The 17254-nt window shown below is 45.1% G+C and overlaps 1 protein-coding gene across 3 annotated transcripts in view; it reads left to right on the top strand.

The window, feature by feature from the left end:
- The window catches only part of NDRG4 (NDRG family member 4), a 372584-nt gene that overhangs the window by 312534 nt on the left and 42796 nt on the right, over nt 1–17254 (top strand). For all 3 annotated transcript variants that reach the window (XM_030203589.1, XM_030203590.1, XM_030203591.1), the window contains 3 exons: nt 15–71; nt 2417–2468; nt 5884–5931. In XM_030203589.1, the coding sequence (XP_030059449.1) occupies nt 15–71; nt 2417–2468; nt 5884–5931 (157 nt within the window). The remainder of the gene's footprint in view (nt 1–14; nt 72–2416; nt 2469–5883; nt 5932–17254) is intronic.

Here is a 17254-nt window from a genome sequence, read left to right on the forward strand (position 1 = left end):
TCTCTTTTCCACAGTCGCAGAGACCTAGAAATGAACCGGTCAGGAACTATTCCCAATGCCAAAACACTTCGGTAAGCTTCAGCTCACTCCTACCTTTCTCTCAAAAGAAAAGGGACCTGATCGTTGTTTCTGCACAGGATTCATTTAAAACAGGGGCAAGCAACTCCAATCAAATCCTGCATTATAGTCAGAGTTCCAATTCATCTACATTGTACATACATGAAATGCATTTGCATGCATTTCCTCCATTATGTGCAAATGCATCGCATGTATATTCATGGTGGATATCCTGAAAACCTGATTGACTGCAGTATAGGTTGCTTAGTCCTGTACTACAAACATATGCCCAGTCCATGCCCCTGTGCAACTTGCCCTGCTGTTATTAAACAGATACTCAAAACCTGCTTCTGTGCAGCAGTCTCTTGTGAAAGAACAGAACTGGTTCCTAAGTCTTAGCCTAGGATGTGCATTTTTTAGTGTGCCTTGAAAACATTTAGTGCTTTTTTTTAGTGTGCCTTGAAAACATTTATTTTGTTCATTAAAAATGAATGTATGAAGTGAATGGAAAAAATGTTTGAAAATTGGGGAAAAGTCTAAAAACACACTAGAAATTTAGGGCCCTGTTCACTAAGGTTTGTTTTTAATTAAAGTAAGGCTGCTTGTATCACCTCCCAAATTAGTACTCACCAACCACCAGCAATTTAGAGAGAGATAAAAGACTATGAGGGCTAGCATATGAGAAAGGCAATTCTTTATTATTCTGCTGATCAATTACAAATACATTTCTCAGGAGAGAATCATACAGTAACATAACTGGATGTTATTCTGTTCTCATTCCCCCCTTGAAGATCTTTATAAAGAGCTTCACTTATATGAAGTTTGTGACCTTGATATTACAGAAAACATAGATCACACCTTAGTCCTGCACCTAGGACGTGTCTCGCCTTTATTATATTAATTTCATCTACATATTCTGTGTTAGTTCTCGGCCGCAGGCTGGCGTGGGTTACAGGCCATTCAGATTCCCTTAGCAGGAGGAAAATCCAGTTCCTGTCTTTTACCCATCATGGCTTACGACCTCATGAGCACTAAAGGGCGATTTCAGTTTCCTGCATAAAATAAACAAGGTGTTTCCAAATTTTGTGAGTGTAGTGTTTGTGGTGTACTAGATCTCCTATTTTCAAAGCCTTGGGATTTACTATACCATCCCCCCTTTTGTCTGGCGTTGCTTCTGCAAAGCAAGACAAAATGTGATTAGAAAATTAGAATGCAGTGTAGGAATTATGCTGTGGGGAGGCTCACACAGGCAAGCATCATGGTGCATCTAGAAGACTTCCATTTAAAGGGCCGCATGGTGTCCAGGAAGGTAAAGAGTCCTTAAGGATGTGCTCAGAATTCATTCTTTACACAGGGCAAGGTATATGTAAGATATAATAAAAATCTGATTATGGAAACAGAAGCATTAGCAACCATGAAACAATTGTTGTAAAAATATTAAAACTAATTGTGTTAACAAATGAGTTTACACCTAGTAAGCAGAAAGGATGTAGAGTCAGAAGAAGAGAATCAAAGAAAGAAATCATCATAACTGAAAATGTAACTGAATTAATTAAAGATTATACAAAATGTGTAATATTCAGTCAAATCAAACCAACAGTTTAAATGCTAGAGTTTAACAGTTAAAGCACACAAATGAGTCCAACTAAAAGTGTCCTTCCAACAATACAGCTGTAGGGGTCACTGTTTGGAAACTATACAATCCTTAAACAATTCTGATGATAGTGGATTCAGAATAAAATGAATTTGCTAGTCTAGTCGTAACTAAAAGAATATATACATATCTCTGTTCAAAAACTTCCATATATATTCACGTCTCTCATTCTTTCTAGCTAACTTACAATATCTGTTCTATACATGCTGTTCTACTAGCCTGCCCTCTTTCCATGTGACTGTTCACAGTATGTACTGTTAAACAGTTCACACAACTTGCCTATTTTTAGCTCATTACAAATAAACCTTCTCATTTGTTTAAACATTTCCATAACTGTCTACATAAAATTTCCAAAATTAATTGGGAAATTGCTTCCAACTTCTGCACAAGGTTTCTCCCTTCAATAAGTACATAAGTAATGCCTCACTGGGAAAAGACCAAGGGTCCATCGAGCCCAGCATCCTGTCCACATAATTTTAAATCTTTATCATTGCGGTTTTCTGAGTAATCAGGTCTGCTTACAAACAAACCTCTACTGGTTCACTAGTGTTTTTACTGCACACTAGCACTAGAGACACCCATATATTCCTATGGTTGTCTGTAGCATTAGCACTCGCTAAAAATGATAGCATGCCTAATGCACAGCTTAGTAAACAGAACCCTTATTGTTCACATCCTTGCTACTGGTATCCTCTTGCTTTACAGCTGCCCCGTGATGCTGGTGGTTGGGGACAATTCTCCTGCTGAGGAAGGCGTGGTGAGTCCTTCATTTTTATGTTCTTGGACCCTCTAAATTTACTGGCTTTTATTGGCGTCTTTATGAAGGGATTCATTCAATGCACTATACAGCAGACTTAGCTTGCCATAAGCAACTAATATAGGAGTTACAGCACAACAATAGCAGATTTTACCAAGTGTCAGTATATTGTGCAATTAGAATTATGATGTAAACTTGGGTGCTTTAATTAGGAGGGCATGTAACTAACTTTTGTTTTCTAAATAAATAAAATAATTGAAGAATGTATATGGACCCCTACTCCAAAGAGCTCAGTATTAAGTGGGTTCCTCAGATAATGGAGCATATTATTCACCTGGGATCACACAGTCCATGACTGTGAGACAGAGCAATGAAGGGCTAAATGTTAGAAAAGGCTATGTGGGATTTAGATTAAACAGCTATAAGCATTAGTTAGGTATAGAACTTAGGATGCTTAATACTGGTTAGGCATCTAACCTCCCCTTTTACAAAGCTGTGCTAGCGGCTGCCGGTGCAGTAATGCTGACACAGCCCATTTAAGTGAATGGGCTGCGTCAGCATTGTTGCGCAGCTTTGTAAAAGGTGGGAGAGGGGGTAAGTATGTTATGCATCTACCTTAGAATGGGAGAAGGGCTTTGGTGAATCAGACCTTATGTTAGCAACTAGTGGCAGGCCATCAGCAAATATTTCTAATATGTTAGAAGTCCTTTTACTGCATAACCTGAATTTTGTCTTCTTGATGTTCAGGATTATTCTATAAGTTTCACAGTTGTACATAATCTGTGCCACGTAGATCATTTTTCTAGAGTCCATTAGTACTATGTCATTAGCACATGAAATGCTGGTTGGCTTTACCAGGTTGATGTTCATGTCTTCCAGTTCTTCTGCAGTGGAGTGGAGGAGTAGCCTAGTAGTTAGTTCAGCGGACTTTGATCCTGGGGAACTGGGTTCAATTCCCACTGCAGCTCCTTGTGACTGTGGGCAAGTCACTTAACCCTCCATTGCCTCAGGTACAAAATAAGTACCTGTATATATGTAAACTGCTTTGAATGTAGTTGCAAAATACCACAGAAAGGCGGTATATCAAGTCCCATTTCCCTTTCCCTTCTAAAGCCTCCAGAATTAGATATTCACTCTAGTGCCAATATTCAGCCAGCTCTTTGGGGACAAAGTCTTGGTTTGGGTGAATATCTAGTTGTTTAATTAACTTTAGGCTGGCAAACCAAGCAAAGTTGCCCAGATAACATTCGCCACTCAGCACAGAATATTATTGTTAACCTGCCCAAGTTAAACCATGCCCTGGGAACACCCACCAGCTCTGCATCTAGTCCAGCTAAATTTTTTTCCAGGCATTGATTTATTGATAAGTGTGTGTATCTAAAACGTCAGAATCTGTCTGGCTAATGCCAAATGTTAGTTGGTCAAACACTTTGGATTCAGCTCACACCTTTTCAGTAATAGCTCAGAGTGTGTTGCATTCAGGTAGAGTCAGGGCTGGCTTAGGAATATCTGATATCCTAGACAAATCTTCAACTGTGCTCTCCTCCAGGAGTTACTTAAAGCACTAATCTCCCTGTAGTCCTTCATCTCCCCTTCTCTACTCCCCACCCCACTGTGTCTACCATCTCCCTTTCCCTACCCCTCACCCCCTGCTATGTTTAGTAGAGGAGTAACCTAGTAGTTAGTGCAGCGGACTTTGATCCTGGGGAACTGGGTTCCATTCCCACTGCAGCTCCTTGTGACTCTGGGCAGGTCACTTAACTCTCTATTACCCCAGGTACAAATAAGTTCCTGTATATATTATGTAAACTACTTTGAATGTAGTTCCAAAAAACACAGAAAGGTGGTATATCAAGTCCCATTCCCTCCCTCTCTAACATTTCCACTTTTCAAAACCCCATGGCACTAAGTGAAGTGGTGTTTCTTTTGGCAGAGGCTTATCCTCAAATTCTTACTCCTGGCAGATTCTGTTTGACTGCAGAGTGCAGAATTTGTGCAGAATTCCCCAGTCGACCAGACTTCAACATTTCTGCACGTAATCTGTGCCTGCCCACTTGCTCGCTGCCAATGAGCCTACCTGAGCACAAAACACCCTGATAGTCTAGTGGCCTCTTTGGGGGCAGGAAAGAACACATCTCTTTCCTGTCCCACTGCCGCTGCTGTGTTGCTCGTATTGGGTTTTTTCCAAATGGCCGCAGAGACTTCAAGCAGTAATCTTGTGAGACTACCGCTTGAAGTCTCAGCGGCCATTTGGAAAAAGCGCGGTACAGGTGGTAGAGTGGCAGCAGTGGGGCAGGAAAGAGGGGTTCTTTCCTGCCCTGAATAGGTTCTCCTGCCGCAGCTCCTCCTCCTACCTCATGGGTGAGTGCAGGGAATGGCTGTAAAAAAAAAGGGGGGATGCTGTGGGTGGAAGGGGGCTGCAAAAAAGGGGATGCTATATTTGGGGGGGAGGGGCTGTAAAAAAAAGGGGAATGCTATGTGAGGGTTCAGGGATGGAGGGGGTTATAAAAAAGGTTGATTCTATGGGTGCTGGGAAAATATGGATGGTATCTGTGTACAGGGAGAGGGACCTGTAATATTGGTTAAATTCTGCCAAATAAACTTGCAGAATGTTGAAATTTTTTGCACAGAATTCAGGCTGGAGTAAATTCCGCCAAGACCCTCTTGACACAAACTTCCTGTCAGAGAGGGATAGGACACCACATTGCTTGAGTGTGGGCCTGTGCTGGAAGGTCATGTGCTGCACTGAGAGCTCCACCACTCAAGACAGATGCCTAGTGGCTGGGCTGCTACTGAGTATAATAGGCATTTCTCTATCTCTGAAGGACTTACAATCTAAGGGGCCCTTTGACTAAGGCGTGCCGCAAAATGGCCTGCCTGGTGTAGGTGCGTGTATTAGACGCGTGCAGATCCATTTCTTAGCGTGCCTGCAAAAGGCCTTTTTTTGCCGAAAATGGATGTTCAGCAAAATAAAAATCAGCATTCATCCATTTTGGGCCTGAGACTTTACCACCACCCATTGACTTAGCAGTAAGGTCTCACCTTTAAAGTGCGTACACTGCCGATTACCGTCCAGTTAGCGCAACATGGTAGAAAATAGAAATTATTTTCTGCTGCACGTTTTTGATGGACGTCAAAATTAGAATTACCACCCGGGGCACGCGGTAGCCGGCCAGTAGTTCTAATTTGATGCGCATTGTACGCATGTAGGTGCCTATGCGTCTTAGTAAAAGGGCCCCTAAGTTTGTACCTGAGACCATGAAGATTTATGTGACTTGCCCAAGATCACAAGGAACAGCAGCGAGTTTTGAACCAGGCTTTCCTATTCTCAGAACACTGTTCTAACCGCTAGGCTCTCCTCCACCATCTCTGCTTTCTGTTTCACAAGCTTTAATTTTGTTCTTATGATTTTCAGGTTGAATGCAACTCCAAGCTGGATCCCACAAATACCACCTTCCTGAAGGTAACCTAATGCCTAATTGCCACCTTCACTGCATACCCATACTGCTCCCAGCAGTATCTTTCATGGTTATTGCATGTCCAAAATCATTCTTTAAGAAAAACAAAGACCAGCTAATGCTTAGCGAAGCCATAAGGGTTGACTATGTGAAAAAAGAAATCTTAGTATGATATGCATTAATGTAAGTATTCCACAGTCCTGGATCATAAACTACTTGAGTGCATCAAGTTAATCATAACAATAAATATAATTACAAGCAATTAAGCGTAACTATTCTTACCCTCACACAAGCATTCATAGGTAGCTTCAAACACAAGCATGTAAGTCCTATGTGTGTGTATATATGTATATATATATAAATATATTAAAAAAAAATATATATATATACAGTGCACTCCATTTAAGTGCACGTCGGATAAGCGCATGCTCTGTTTAACTGCATGCCATACTTCGAACCCGTTTTTGGCGCCATCAGTTTCTATGGGGACAAACTTTGGTTTAGCACACCACTGATAAATGTAAGATTCGCTTATATGCATGGTTTAAGACCGCTCCTCTACAGGAAAGACTCCGCATAAGCGCACGCACAGAATATGGAAGCCGATTGGCACGTGACAAAGAGCGGTAAATTTGAAATCTCGTTGGTTAACTGCCACAGGCAGAATAAGCGAAATAATGTTGTTAGAGTGTACACTGGCGGCGGCGTGGCACAACTGTAAGACTTTAACACTGGCTGAATGAATGGAAGTTCTTAAAAAAATTAGAAAACAAAGTCAAGCATCTATTGCTAAAGAATATGGTGTCAATCCCAGTCAAATTTCACGTATCTTGAAGCAGAAAGATCAGCTTCTGGAAGACTGGCAAAACAATACAAATCCACAATGGAAACAAAAATGGGCGGGAAAAGCTGAGGATGTAGAGATAGATCAAGGGAGGAGCAGACGCAGGAAGATAAGGAGGGCGACAGCAATGGCCCAAGTGGGTGTGAAGTGGGGAGTGGTGGCTGGCTGCACCCCAAGTGAAGGGGGGGGGGCTGTGGCTGCGGTGGCCCTGCCCCTGGCCTGGCTCTGTTTCTTGGCGGCCCTGGGTAGTGGGCCCCTTTGTGGTTTTTGTTGTTTATATTTGTGTCTTTGTACTTTGGAACCCTCTCTTTTGTCATTCTTTGTACACTGGCTCTAGAGAGGGCAAGACTAAGGAAAAGAGTATATTATAACTTGGTCATTTCAACCCTTCCAGGAAAGAGGTCTACCTCTCTAGCATCTGTGCAGGTGTGGAGAGTATTTGAGGTTTGGTGCCAGGAGTATGGTATAAGCCCACTTTGTTCATCCTTTCTGGATATCTGGACTTCTTGAAAGATGGTCTGGAAAAAGGGTTGGCCTTAAATTCAAAGCTGTGGCAGCTGCCTGTTATAGGGCCCTATTAGGGGTTGCTTTGTCTGTATGTCAGGATGTTGCACATTTCTTGAGGGGAGCAAAGCATCTATGGCCCCTCTGCTAGTGCCTTTTTGGTATCTCAATCTTGTCCTTTCTGCTTTGTTAAAGCACCCTTTGAGACAAACAGGGAACTGTCATTTAAAGATCTTATGTTTAAGATTGTATTCCTCATGGCAAACAGTTTGGCTACAAGGTTCTCCATGGACAGAATGCATCTTGCAGCCTCACAAATTGAAGTGACTCTCCATGACGTCACAGTCCCGGAACTCTCAAAAGCATTTATCTTTAAAAAGAGCATTAACGTATGAGCTCGTGGTAGCCCACGCTCCCCCACACCATATAAATACCCAGTTACTCCGCCCCCTTGAAGGTTTTTTCTTTTCCGCGACGATCCGTCCCGTCTCAACATCCACCTCTTGTTATCTTTAATTTTTCAAAAATTTCTCGTCAGTTTAACTTTGCAGCGATTTGCTTCCCCACGATGCCACCCAAACAGGGATTTAAACGCTGCACCGTTTGTAAAGGAAAAATGTCAGCTACTGACCCCCACGACCGGTGTGTCCACTGCCTCGGCAAGGCACACCTCAACACTAGCTGTACTGCCTGTGCCAGCATGCTGCCCCGCACCAGAAAGCTCAGGGAGCTGAAAATGCGGGCCGTGCCTGATCTTCGACAGCCTACGTCTCCCCACTCACAAGGGGAACAGGCTCAGTTAAAGAGAGTGCACCAAGACGTAGATCAGCCCAAAACTGCCCTCCCCCAGCTCCTTCAGCAGCTCACCTCCGGAATGGCTAGTGCTGGGTCTTCCTGCACCGAAGTGTCCCCTCCACGGCACAGGAAACGCATGGAGCCGAGCCTGCACTCGAAGCACTCCTCTCCTGCATCGCATCGGCACCGACGAAGTTCTTCCACCTCTCGTCGGCACCGAAGCCCCTCCCATCGGCACCATCATCATGGCTCCACCCACTCCCATCGACGTCATCGCCAAAGCTCCTCCCACTCCTCTGATCAGCATTGCAGCCCCTCCTCCCAGCATCTGACAGCTTGTGCTTCTTCACCTATGCCAGCAAGCAGGGCTACACAAGCACTCCCCTGTCTCTCACCACAGGAAAACATAATTGCACAGCCTCTGACAAGCTTCCAGCAGGATACAGCGGCTTGCATGACCAGGGAGCATCAAGTTTCACCTTCGCACTCAAGCAGCCAAGATCTCATGCACCTGCTTCGGGATTTTTTGCAGCGGCATCACCCTCATCAGGGTCAAGATACACACCCCCCGGCGGCGGATTCGGCACAGCCTCACCGCAGTCGCGCCTCGTCCATGTCTACCTCGGCTTCTATGGCAGCGGAACTGTTCTCTGATTATGACTCCTCTTCACAGCACTCTTCGGCTGGCCCCTCTGATCAAGGAGCAGACACGCCAGGGTTGCTGTCTGACCCTTCACCAACGCAGCCGTCCAGGACGTCTCAACCCGAAGATGTCTCTTACCCGAATTTTCTCCATCGGCTAGCGACGGCACTGGGCATACAATCCACGACCCAGCCAGACCCTAGATCTAAAAAGTTACAGACGCTTCGCTACAAAGAGGCTCCAAAGGAAATAATTGCTCTGCCATTGCACGATGTCCTAGCGGAACAGCATAGAGCCATATGGTCCACACCTTACAGCGTGACACCTACAAAAAAGAGTCTCGACACTAAGTACAGAGTGCAGGAGGCGTTTGGCTTTGGAAAACCACAATTATCGCATCAATCCATTGTGGTCTGCTCAGCTATGCAGAAGCACAGAAGCTCCAGGGATCACTCCAACTTCCCCCCCACTAAGGACATGAAGCTAATGGACTTGTTGGGGAAGCGCATGTACCAAAATACGATGCTGAATGCGCGCATAGGCCTCCATATGTTTCACTACTCAGAGTATCAATTCACTGTCCTTGAAGCTCTAACCAAGGTTGTAAGTTCCTTGCCAGCTCCCATCCAAGCTCAACTACAGCCATCACTGCATCATCTGGACGAGTGTGCCACGAATCTGATCCGCGCCGCCCATGACTCGTACGACACGTCTGTGAGAGGGGCTGCGGTCGGTATTTCCACACGACGGCTAGCTTGGTTGAAAGCATCTGGACTCCGTGAGGATGTCCACAAAAGAGTGGCGGACGCCCCTTGCTTAGGCGATAACCTTTTTGGAGACAAGGTCAAGGACATAATCGAGAACATCAAGCAGGATTTTACCACGCTTGACACACTAGAAGACGACAGCCTCAATCAGTCTCGTTCTTCGGCTCAACGGTCCTTTTTTAGCCCTTCATATAATCAATCAAGGAACAGATTTACTTACCGTAAGCCATACAATACAAATAAGTTTGGCTCAACCTCCAAATATAACAGCAAGCCAAATAAGTATCAACAATACAAAAAAGCTCCTCGGGATTAGAGACCCCCAAAACAGGTCAATACTGGGGCTCCGAAGAGCCTACCTTCCCTTTGACCACCTGCCACAGGATTGGCCAGTGGGGGGCCGTCTGCAGCACTTTGCCCCACAATGGTCCCTGGTCACTTCCGACAAGTGGGTCCTTTCAATTGTCAACGACGGATATCGCCTAAATTTTGTAAAGACTCCACCACATTCCCATATTGTCACCTCGCCCATTCAAGCAACCCATCAGCAATGGGTCCAAGAAGAAATTACCCGTCTTCTCCAAATCAGGGCAATCGAGCCAGTTCCGCAAACTCAAATCAACATGGGATTTTATTCCAGATTTTTCGTAATCCCAAAGAAAAAAGGTGGACTCAGGTCGATCCTAGACTTGAGACCCCTCAATACCTACATCAAGAAGGAGAAGTTTCGAATGACAACGTTACAAGTAATCCTTCCTCTACTGGATCGGCACGCTTGGATGGTCTCATTAGACCTTCAGGATGCATATCTGCACATCCCAATTCACCAGGCATACAGAAGATACCTTCGTTTCCAAGTACGGGCAAGTCATTACCAGTTTCGGGTACTGCCTTTCGGCCTGTCCTCTTCTCCAAGGGTTTTCACAAAATGTGTCATCACTGTCGTCTCTTATCTTCGCCAGAGAGGAATAGCAATTTTTCCATACTTAGACGATTGGCTGATATCCTCTTCCTCAGTCCAAGAGACGACTCAAGCCCTTCAGGAAACTTTGACGTTACTGCAAGTGTTGGGATTTCTGGTCAATTACAAGAAGTCGCAGCTGCAACCGGTGCAAACCCTTCAGTTTATAGGGGCAACGCTCCATACGCCACGGGCACTGGCATATTTGCCTTTAGAGAGGGCCCTGCGTATCCAGAAGTTCATCCACCTGCTGTCCGGGCACACCCATGTCACAGCCCGAGAGGTGTTGGTTTCTCTGGGCCACATGGCAGCCGCAATACCTGTGGTATGTTATGCCAGGTTGCATATGCGGACGCTGCAGTGGCAGCTGAGAGACCACTGGGTTCAAGCTCTGCATCCACTATCAATGCTAATACCGTTCCCAGGCAGCCTGCAAGTGTCTCTTCAGTGGTGGACTTTCCCACCGAATCTTTTACAGGGTATGCCGTTCCGCCACAACCAACCCACCTGTTGTCTCACGACAGATGCCTCCAAGCTGGGCTGGAGTGCGCATTACGGGCCACGCAAAACACAGGGCCTCTGGACCCTGGAGGAGGCCCAGTGCAGCATCAATCTTCTGGAGCTCCGAGCAGCAAGACTCGCTCTCAAAGCTTTCCAGCAACACCTCAGTCATCAGCATATTCAAATATACACAGACAACCAAGTGGCAATGTTTTATATCAACAAGCAAGGAGGCATGGGCTCATGGCAGCTGTGCAAGGAGGCCATGCGGATTTGGAAGCATGTTCTGGCTCTGCAATCCACGGTATCAGCAGCTTATATACCGGGGAAACAGAACTTACTGGCCGACTCGCTCAGCAGACAGCTCCTGCCGCACGAGTGGTCACTGAAGAACACTGTTACGCAAGAACTATTCAACAGATGGGGACACCCTCTAGTCGACCTCTTTGCATCCCCACAGAACACCAAATGTCCCAAATTCTGCTCCAGGTTTCCCAGTCGGAGAAGAATAGCGGAAGATGCGTTCCAGATCCCTTGAACGGAAGGTCTCTTTTACGCCTTCCCTCCGCTACCGCTCATTTCAAAAGTTTTACAAAAGGCAAAGTGCGACGGCACTTCTCTCATTCTAGTGGCGCCGCATTGGCCTCGTCAGCCTTGGTTTCCAATTCTACTGCGGATGCTCCAGCAACCTCCAATTCCGTTGATTTTGGTGCCGGATTTGCTCACGCAGAACCAAGGCACCCTTCTACATCCGGACCCCCAGTCACTCAAACTTATGGCGTGTTTACTGGGTCCGCAACCTCTTTGATTTTTTCGCAGGAAGTGCTTCAAGTTTTAATTGCTTCTAGAAAGAAATCTACATTAAAGTCCTATGATTCAAAGTGGCGACGATTCACTCTGTGGTGCTCCTCTCGCCACTTCATTCCACAAACAGTATCCATTTCGCATGTTCTGGAGTATCTTCTGCATCTTGCGAAATCTGGTCTGTCTTACTCATCCATTAGGGTTCATTTGGCAGCTCTATCAGTGATGCATGATACTATTGACAACCGCACACTTATGCAGCATCCACTGTCTAAGCGGTTTCTTAAAGGGGTTCTGCACCTGTACCCCCTGCTTCGTCCACCAGCGCCAGCATGGGATCTTAACTTGGTGCTCACTGCACTCATGAGACCACCTTTTGAACCATTGGACAGTGCAGAAATGAAATATGTTGCATGGAAAACTCTATTTCTTATAACACTAACATCCGCACGTCGCATTGGAGAAGTTCAGGCACTAGTGCATTACCCCCCGTACACGCAGCTGCTGCATGATAAGGTTATCCTGCGTACGCATCCTAAGTTTCAGCCAAAGATTGTCTCGCCCTATCATTTGAATCAGATGATTGTGTTACCGTCTTTCTATCCTCCACCGCATGAAGCTGAGGAGCACAGACAACTTCACACTTTGGATTGCCTGAGAGCTCTTGGTATCTATCTTAAGCGAACGAAGTGTATAAATCGTCCGTCCCAGTTGTTCCTGTCCTGGAGGCCTACTGTGCATCCGAAACCAATTAACAAAACCACCTTGTCGCAATGGATCGCAAAGTGCATTGCTTTGTGTTATCAACAAGCGCAATCTCACTCAACAGGAGTTTTCACAGACATTCCACATGTCACTGCTCATCGTCTGAGGGCCAAGGCGGCCACAATGGCTCATTTGCAAAGGACACCTTTACTGGATATATGTAGGGCTGCCACATGGTCAACTATGCATGTGTTTACGAAGCACTACTGTATTGATGCTGCCTCGTCTGCTGAAACAGAATTTGGACAGGCAGTGTTATCGTCCAGTGTCTGAGGCGTCAACTACCACCTCCTCCTGCCACAGGTACCAGTTTATTTCACTTTTTAATTGGTGTGTTGACTGTTTATACTGTTACCTGTGTAGCTGGGGAGTCTTCAATTTGTGAGGCTGCAAGATGCATTCTGTCCATGGAGAAATATAAGTTGCTTACCTGTAACGGTAGTTCTCCTTGGACAGATCATCTTGCAGCCACACAAACCCACCCTACCCACCCTGCAGTTGACGCCAGCTTTTTACAAGAACCGTCAAGGGGGCGGAGTAACTGGGTATTTATATGGTGTGGGGGAGCGTGGGCTACCACGAGCTCATACGTTAATGCTCTTTTTAAAGATAAATGCTTTTGAGAGTTCCGGGACTGTGACGTCATGGAGAGTCACTTCAATTTGTGTGGCTGCAAGATGATCTGTCCAAGGAGAACTACCGTTACAGGTAAGCAACTTATATATCTTAGAATTGCAAGCTCTTCCATGTTGAGAGCCTTTCCAGGTGATGTCAGAGGAAGGAGGTAGTGATTTGTTTGATTCCCTTCTTTCTGTCCAGGTGGCCTCCCCCTTTCATATTAATCAGTCATTCTTCCAGTATTTTGGGTAGCAAGAGTGGTCTGCATCACTTGGATGTATGATGGACCTTGTAGAGTTACGTGAAGAGAATTAAGAAGTTCAGAAAATGAGCCATCTCTTCATGTTTGGAGGGGCCAGGAAGAGAGGCAGCATTGAAAGCCACAGAAGCTTGTTGGAGTAAAGAAGCTATCATGTTAGTATGCATTGTTAGAGGATGTACACTGCCCTTAGGGTTCAGAGCCCACTGTACCAGAACACAAGCTTCCTCTTGGATAGGTTGTAGTCTGGCTCCACTGGTGGATATTTGTAAAGCATTCTATTTGCCGTCTCTGCATTCCTTTGCTCAGCATTATAGGTTGGATGTTCAAGACTTGGCAGGATATGGTCTTTGGAGCTAGTATACTGATCTCTGGCATGGCAGCGTCCCTCCCTATGTAGTTACTGCTTGGTACATACAGAGCATCTGAACAGGTCTGTAAAAATAAAGAAAAAAGAGAAATTAAGTTTTACCTGATAATTTTCTTTACATAAGTCCCTCCAGGCCAGTCCCAGACCTGGCCCTGGAAATTCACTTCTTGATGTTCAGTGTTTTTGAGATACTAGAGCAGAGCTGGCTCTCTGATGGACACTTCAGTTTACTGTGAGCAATTTTTGGCCGTTCTATTTTGGAGTGCATTTTGGATTAGTCAGTAGGTCAATTCTGGCATGATTGGCAGTTCCCTTGCCCTCTTGTTCTTTGAAGGGGGGTGTTTAGTTTGAGTTTACTTTGTTATAGAAATACTGGCTGATTGTGGGCTGCACAAATTCCTATGTAGGGTGATGTCATCAAACTAGTTGTGCTCAGTCTTCATCTGCTGGCAAGAGAGCGCTTACCCACACATCTGGACTGGACTGGAGAGAATTAAGAAAGGAAAATTAGCGGCAGGACCTAATTTCTCCCGTCTAAAAAGGCTCATATGACTACTGAGCACACAAGGGTTATTCTTGAAGTAAATGTTATTAGATTTTAAGGGTAACAAACATCTAAATACAATACAAAATAACAATGTTTTATAACTTCCATTCCATAAAAGAAACTATATGATAATAGACAGTTGTTATAAATGTATCGATAGGAGATCACTTGATACAGTGAGCAGGGAGGCAGCCTTGAACTGAAGCTCCAGGATCCCCCGGCCCTTGACACGCCACTCGCACATAGTTTCTACCGATTTGCTCACCAAAGACTAAGAAAGGAGTGCTCCTTTAATGGACAAATTTATAGAAAAGTCCTCCCCGGCGATGGCGCAGAAATCGACGCGGAGAGGAAAGCTCAAGACGGGAAGCAGCAAGCCCAAAATGGTGGAGCCATTGGTAACTTCGATGCTGGTCTTCACTGATTCCCAGCTAGCACAACTAACTGCGGCGGTGAACAAAGCTTTAGAACCGCGCTGGGATGCACTCCCATCACAACTAGAAAACTTCCAGACTGGATTAGACAGACTGGGAATCAGAATGGGAGACGTAGAAACAAGGGTATCAGCGTTAGAGGATGGCTCGCGGGGACAGGTCCCAGACATTTTGTACGTCTTAGCAATCAAGTAGCCGAGCTAGAAGCAAAACTTGAAGATTTAGAGAACCGATCAAGACACAATAACATAACAATAGTGGGCCTCACGGAACAACTGAGTCATAACCTGACAACGTGGCTAGACAGCTGGCTGGCGAAAGAACTAGCGCTATCGGATTCGGCGGGCCCGATAGTGGTGGAAAGGGCACACCACATGGGAAGGAGAATTGAAAACCGTAGCCGGCCCAGAGTGGTAATAGCCAAAATACTTAACTATAGACACAAGATTGAAATATTACAAGGCTTCCAAATAAAAAGAGAAACTTTGACATGTGAAGGACAAAGAGTTTTAATCTTCCAGAATTTCTCACAGGCCGTGCAAGAGCAATGGAGGCAATTCCACCCACTATGTTTGCTACTGGTACAGAAAAATATCAAATTCATGCTTTCCTACCCAGCGATGCTGAAAACTTTAGTGCAAGGAACTTGGCACAGCTTCAAAACAGAGACAGAGGCAAAGACTTTCCTCACAGAAGGTGGACATTTGGACATAAATGTTGATAGATAATAGAAACACCTATGTGGTTATGGTAAAGAGTGAAGACCGATATCATATAAGGTGAGCGAGTATAACATGGGTTGGCTGTTTGGGGCCGGGGTCCTTGGCATCAAGCAGATCTCTCATTTTCACGAGCTTTGATGCTTGTGAGGATGGAAAGGGGAAGAACAGGGGTAGGAGTTGGGTGGGATGGGAGAGGGCAGAAGGGGGAGAAGGAAAGGGAAGGGAGGATAAAGTTAATATACTACTTAACCACCATATGCGCAACTTCAGTACACTACTTAAACACTACAAGTGCACATGAAGATAAACATAGGGATGGCGGCCCCCAAGAACCCTGAAATCGGCAAAAAATATATTTTTAGCCTAGAAGGAGGAAGAGATTGTATAAGGGAATGCGTTCACTTAGGGGGAGGATAAAGTTGATGAGAACCCATAAGGTTAGGTTATGCCAATTCGGATAGCTACTTGGAACGTGGGAGGCATTATGTCGCCAATTAAACGCTGTAAAATTCTTTCTGCACTGCAAAGGCATAAAGTAGACATTGTCTGCTTGCAGGAAATTCGCCTCACAGATTTAGAACACCAGAAACTGCAAAAAGCTTAGGTAGGGGAGGTTCTAGCAAATTCTGCCCAGGGGAGGAAGGGGGGAGTTGCGGTGTTGTTTAGGAAAGGACTGTGGTATAAGGCGTCATTAGTGATTAAAGGAGGAAAATGGAACTACCTACTACTTCATATTTGGTTGCAGGGACTAGAGTTTTACATATTAGTAGTCTACAGCCCTAATAAACAGGATAGCAATTCTATCAATCACTTTTCCAGATTTGCCTGCAAACGAAAGGGAAGCCGCTAATATTGCTGGGAGATCTTAACCTAGTCATGGACCCGGGGCTGGATTGTACAACTAACACACTCCCTAGGATAGCACAAATGCTGGACTTAATAGATGTATGGAGGGCGTTGCATTCTACTGAAAAAGATTACATGCATCAATCCAGGGCACATGGAACGCAGGCAAGATTAGATTATATACTGCTGACTCGGGCACTTTTTACCAAGGTGCGCGCAGCAGAAATAGGCCCAGAAGAGATCTCCGATCATGCCCTGGGTTGGACGGACGTGGAGACAGTGGCAGTTGAGGGTGGAGGGAGGAACTGGCGGTTCCCATGTTACCTATATGGTGAGCCATTTTTCCAAAAATACATAAGGAAAAGTGGAACAATTACACGCTTAATAACGCAGAACATGAAGAACAACCTTTATTGAACTGGGCAGCTTCCAAGGCAGTGATAAGGGGGGATATTATTGCCTATGTAAATGTAAAAAAAAACACATGGCAGCTAGCATATTGCACTTAGAGTCGCAGCTAAAAAAAAAAGCAAAACAGAGGCACGTTAGGTGCCCCTCCCAGGCTACTTTGGAAAATGTGAAAGCAACACAAATAGCGCTCAATACATTGCTGCATGAAAAAGAGACTTGTTCTTTACTGTACTGGAAATACAAGTTACACAGATATGGGAATCGCTCAGGGCGCATGCTGGCATGCGTAATAAAGAAGTGGGAGGGGCCCCGAGTGATAGATGCTATAAAGGATGGTACAGGCAAGATAACCAATAAACCCCAAAAAATAGCGCAAATACTTACTACGTACTTTGCTTCCCTCTATACAAAAGAAGAGGCCCCGCCTAAAAAAGAATTGACAGAATATCTTAAACAAGCGAGGCTTTCGAAACTGACTACCCAAGAAATGGAAGTTTTGAATGCCCCGCTGAAAATGATAAGAGCTGCAGGTGGCAA

Source organism: Microcaecilia unicolor, chromosome 5 (assembly GCF_901765095.1).
Source record: "Microcaecilia unicolor chromosome 5, aMicUni1.1, whole genome shotgun sequence".
Taxonomy (NCBI): Eukaryota; Metazoa; Chordata; class Amphibia; order Gymnophiona; family Siphonopidae; genus Microcaecilia; species Microcaecilia unicolor.